At 47.0% G+C, this 4,632-nt stretch overlaps 1 protein-coding gene across 1 annotated transcript; it reads left to right on the top strand.

Annotated features, from left to right (window-relative positions):
- Positions 1–374: 374 nt before the first annotated feature.
- Positions 375–1,966, top strand: LOC139436273 (protein S100-A12-like). The gene is made up of 3 exons (XM_071207445.1): positions 375–451; positions 1,057–1,214; positions 1,710–1,966. Exons 2-3 carry the CDS (start codon positions 1,077–1,079, stop codon positions 1,848–1,850), a joined length of 279 nt encoding a protein of 92 aa, XP_071063546.1. The 5' UTR covers positions 375–451; positions 1,057–1,076; the 3' UTR covers positions 1,851–1,966.
- The last annotated feature ends 2,666 nt before the right edge of the window (positions 1,967–4,632 follow it).

Below are 4,632 nucleotides of genomic sequence, written 5' to 3'. Positions count from 1 at the left end.
TTATCATTATCATTTTTGTTGTAACAGACACTGAGCAAATGGGTCTCCCCTCTCCTTCTCTTCCCAGGCAGAAGCCAGCCAGGCAGTAAAGCTTGTTGCCTTGGCCCTGCATTAGGGAACAGGGCACTGGGCTACCCCTGAAGACCCAGGGCTGAGGAATGTGCCAGTACGGCTGTGTGGGTGGGTGGGATCAAGTGGAGGATGCTGGTTTCAGGCTGAGCCAGGGGGTAGATACAGGCTTGGTACATTCTGAGCAGCCTGCTTTGAGACAAAGCTGTAAGGTTGAAGCTTCTCTTGAGCAACAGAGCAGTTCTTTCCTCACGATTAATCAGAGAGGAGATTTCTTCACCCAAGGTCAAAGGTGAAGCCTGAAGTGCCTTATAAAAGCCTCCCTGGTCCTGGGAGCCTCACCATTGCTGGCTCCTTGCTCCAGCTCCTCACTGCCTTGAGGGTAAGTGCTCCTTCCATGGCTGGGTCTCAAGTGGCTCAGGGGTGTTGATTGCAGGTGGCTACTCTGTAGGCTGTTGGAAGCCACAACCCTCTGCTTGCCTGAGCAACTCTGCACAGCCTGCATTTTGGGCCCAGGTGGATCAGCTCTTGCTATGCTAGGTCCACCCAGCTTAGAATTTAGGGATAACTAAGGTGGGGTGGTGGTAGTGGGGGGTGAAGGTCTGTAAGGGCTGAGGGCTCAAGTACCGTCACCTGGGGAAACTCAGTAGCCTGGTCAAGCGCAGAACCTTTACCAGGGGAACTTGAGTGAGCTATACCCTCTGAATCACCCTCCCTGGTAGATGGGGGGGTGGGGGTGGTGGTGGCATGGAACACCATGCACGATCCAGGTTGATCTTTTAGATTTCAGATGATGTTATATGTTCTCACCCCCCATCTTAGCCACAAATGCAATATTCATATGGTTCAAACTCAGGAGAGACCACAAAGCAGATCTCTGAGAAGTTACACCCTTTTCAAAGCCCTTGATTCAGAAAGAGAGGTGAGAGTGGAGGTTGGAAGGCAGAGGGAAGGAAGTACCTGTAAACCTCCTCTGTCTCCTTGCAGGTTAACTTGAGTTTGAGAAGATGACTAAGCTGGAAGATCACATGGAAGGAGTCATCAATGTCTTCCACCAGTACTCTGTGCGGTGGGGGCATCATGACACCCTTTCCAAGGGTGAGCTGAAACAGTTGATCTTAAAGGAACTTACTAACACTCTTCAGGTAGGTGGTGGCCCTCTCACCTGCACTTGGGGCCATATCAAGACCAGAAGGATGATGGTGGGACAAAGACTATGGGGGTGTGTGTAGGCTCAGTTTGAGCTCCTAGGGATGTTCTCTCCTTACTGTGGGGCAGGGGCTCTGTCTCCCTGCTCACTAACTCACTCTGTCACCTTAGACTGCACTCACTTCCTCTCTCTGGAATTTGCTTCCTTATATGCATGGTAGAGAGAAGAAGGGGTGGGGTGGACAAGTTGAGCTCCAGAATACCTTCTAGGTCAAGTTTGGTATGATTCCAGGATGGCCCACCCATAACAGTTACTTCTCTCCTTCCTCTGTTTTGTCACGATGGATTCTCCCCCACAGTTTTGGCTGATGAGTTAGTGTCCTGGGCCTCCCTAAGTTGAACTCTGAGGGATGGGAAGCCTGGAGAACAGAGAGGAGGCATCTTGTTTGGAGGTTCTGAGCTTAAATGTCTCTGCTGTCCTTTTTTCCTAGAATACCAAAGATCAAGCTACCATTGACAAAATCTTCAACGATCTGGATGCTGATAAAGATGGACAGATCACATTTAATGAATTCGTACCCTTGATAGCCACTTTGGTGATGACCATGCATGACAATATCCACAAAGAGTAGGGCACAGTCTGAGGACTTGTTCCCAGCAACATTCCCAAGGGGCCGCTCCTTCCTCTCACCAAAGCCCCACCTTGCCTGAGGGAAGTGAGAGGTAATAAATGTACTTTTCAAAAGTTCTTAACAGCCTCTGTGCATTTTTTTCTCTCTTCATGCCCACGGCTCCCAAACTGGATCTTGCCTCACCCCTGCCATTCTGACAGCCTCATTTAGACCCTTTAGACTTCATTCTCCATTTGTTCATGCATTCATCAAATATTTATTGGGGAACGGATGTAGCTCAAGCCACTGAGTACTCACCTCCCACATGGGAGGTCCTAGGTTCAGTTCCCAGCAAGTCCTGAAAAAACAAAAACAAACAACAGCTGAAACAAATGAAAAGACCAACTCAGGGAAGCCGATGTGGTTCAGTGGTTGAGTGCCGGCTTCCTACATATGAGCTCTCAGGTTCAATCCCCCATTGGTACCTCAAAAAAAAATTTATTGAACATCCACCATTTGTTAATTAATCCATCCATTTAAAAAATATCCACTGAGTATGTATGATAGTCAGACACCAAAGAGACAAAATCCCTGCCTCTGGAAGCTTGCATTTTTGGGTGTTGGGATGGGGTGGGAGATAGAAAATAAACAAATATCCAGACAAAAATATGTCCTATAATACAAATAGGCTACACATACCCCCGAGGTCCTTGTCCCACTATCATCCTTCTGGCCCTGACATAGCCCCAGGTGGCAGGTAGTAATAAGTTATATGAAGAAAACTAAAGCTGTGAGGTAGATTTGGGTAGAAGAGATGAAAGAGGAGATGCTGGTTTAGATGGGATGCTTGGATGCATTTGAGCAGAAACTTAGAGAAAGAAAGGAGAGCAGCCTGTAGATAGCTGGGGACCAACAGTTCCAGGCAGAGGGAGACTAAGAGCCTGTGGGAAACACTTGCTTGATTTGCAGAAAGAGCAGCACAAAAGCCAATATGCCTGGGATGAAAAGACTGAGAGGGGAAGCAGTGGGAGATATGAGCATGGAGGTAATAAGGAGGCATTTATAGCTGGGGCTGGCGAGGGAATGGGAATCCCACTTTGGACTTTATTCTAAGTTCACTAGGGTGACTCTTGGGGGTTTGGAGCAGGGGAGCAAGATGATTTGGTTTATGTTTCCAAAGGACTACTCTGGCTGCCTTTGTGGAGAATAGATTGAAGGGGGCAGGCAACATTGGAAGCAAGGAAACCAGCTAAGGAAGGAGTCTACTCAGTAGAAATAAAATGTGAGCACCACATGTTATTTAAAATTTACTAGCAGTCACCTTAAAAAAGTGAAACAAAACAGATGAAATCAGTTTTAATAAAATACTTTATTTAACCCAGTATAACCCCAATATTATGATCTCAACTATATAAGAATTATTACTAAGATTTCTTACATTCTTTTATTCTTCTTGTTCTAAGTCTTTGAAATCCTGTGCATATTGTATACTTAATGCACATCTCTATCTGGACTAGCCATGTTTCAAGTGCTCAGTAGTCACTTGTGGTTTGTGGTGACCATATTGGCCTGCACAGCCTTAGACCATGGGGGATGGGCTAGGGTGATGATGGTGGAGGTGGGAGAGAGGTCAGACTGGCTGAGTTGTATAGGTGGGAAATGAGAAATCAAGGTTCACTTCAAAGGTTTTCCCATGAGACTCTGGGCAGCATGCTGGGGATACCAAGATGGAAGACAAAGTCCTTGCCTTAAGAAGCGTGTGCTGTAGTGGAGGCAAGCCTGCATCACCAGAAACCACCAGACAATGTTATGTGCATTGTGGCGAAAGTAAGCATGGTGTTGTGGGAGAGCAGAAGGACAGCCCAGCCTGGCTGGGTGGGGTCCCTTAGTCTTCCTGGAGGAGTGGGCACTTGGCCATCATGAAACTTGGGGTAGAATTTTGAAAGGGGGACAACGGTGCAGAATTTCCAAGTCTGTGGGCACAGGATAACAAAGCACACCTTTCTTTGGTTGGGAGGAACAAGGGGAAGGAGGCAGCCCAGGAGAAGAGAGGATGACCCCTGCTCTGGGTCCAGGTGAGGTTCTGTGTTAAATGCCGCCCGCTACCCCAGCCCCCCAAGGTACATGTTGTGCCTCTTTAGTGCTCTTATCTCCTTTTGTGACTCTGTATCCATTGATGTGACTATTTGTTTAGTTTCTGTCTCCTCCAATGGGCAAGGTTGCTAATTGGCATATTTGCCAATATGAAAGCATTCACCAACCATGATTTCAAAATAGCCAATTGAACTATAAATTGAATCTACATCATAGTTTGAAAAATTTTAAGGGCCACCGAACTCGGTCAAATACAATTGATCAGAGGTGCTAAGGAAAACGAAAAGAGGCCTGAACTTGAAATCAGATGAGCTGGGTCAAACTGTTTCTTGGCTCTGTGAATTTGGGCAAGTGACTTTCCTTCTGTGAGCCTTAGTCATTTCATCTATGAAATGCGATATTTGGATGAGGTGGTTTCTAATTCCTCCCTGAAAGCACAGAGACGAGATTCCAGGACTGAGGTGTACTGCGAGATGAGCAAATGGATATGAGGAATGACAGGGCCACAGAACCTCAGAGATGGGCCCTGTCCTCTCCAGCGTCTCACCACCAGCCCTGTCCACCCCAAAGGCCCTATTCCCCAGCCACTCCAGAACTTCCTCCAGTTTCCACATGAACTTTTGTACTTTTCAGTTTTGCTCCTGCTATTCTCTGCCTAGAGAGCCCTTTCTTCCCTTCATTCATCATCACTTTCAAAGTTCTACTCTGT

This window comes from Dasypus novemcinctus, chromosome 13 (genome assembly GCF_030445035.2).
Source record: "Dasypus novemcinctus isolate mDasNov1 chromosome 13, mDasNov1.1.hap2, whole genome shotgun sequence".
Taxonomy (NCBI): Eukaryota; Metazoa; Chordata; class Mammalia; order Cingulata; family Dasypodidae; genus Dasypus; species Dasypus novemcinctus.
This window is presented reverse-complemented; position numbering and strand designations above follow the sequence as displayed.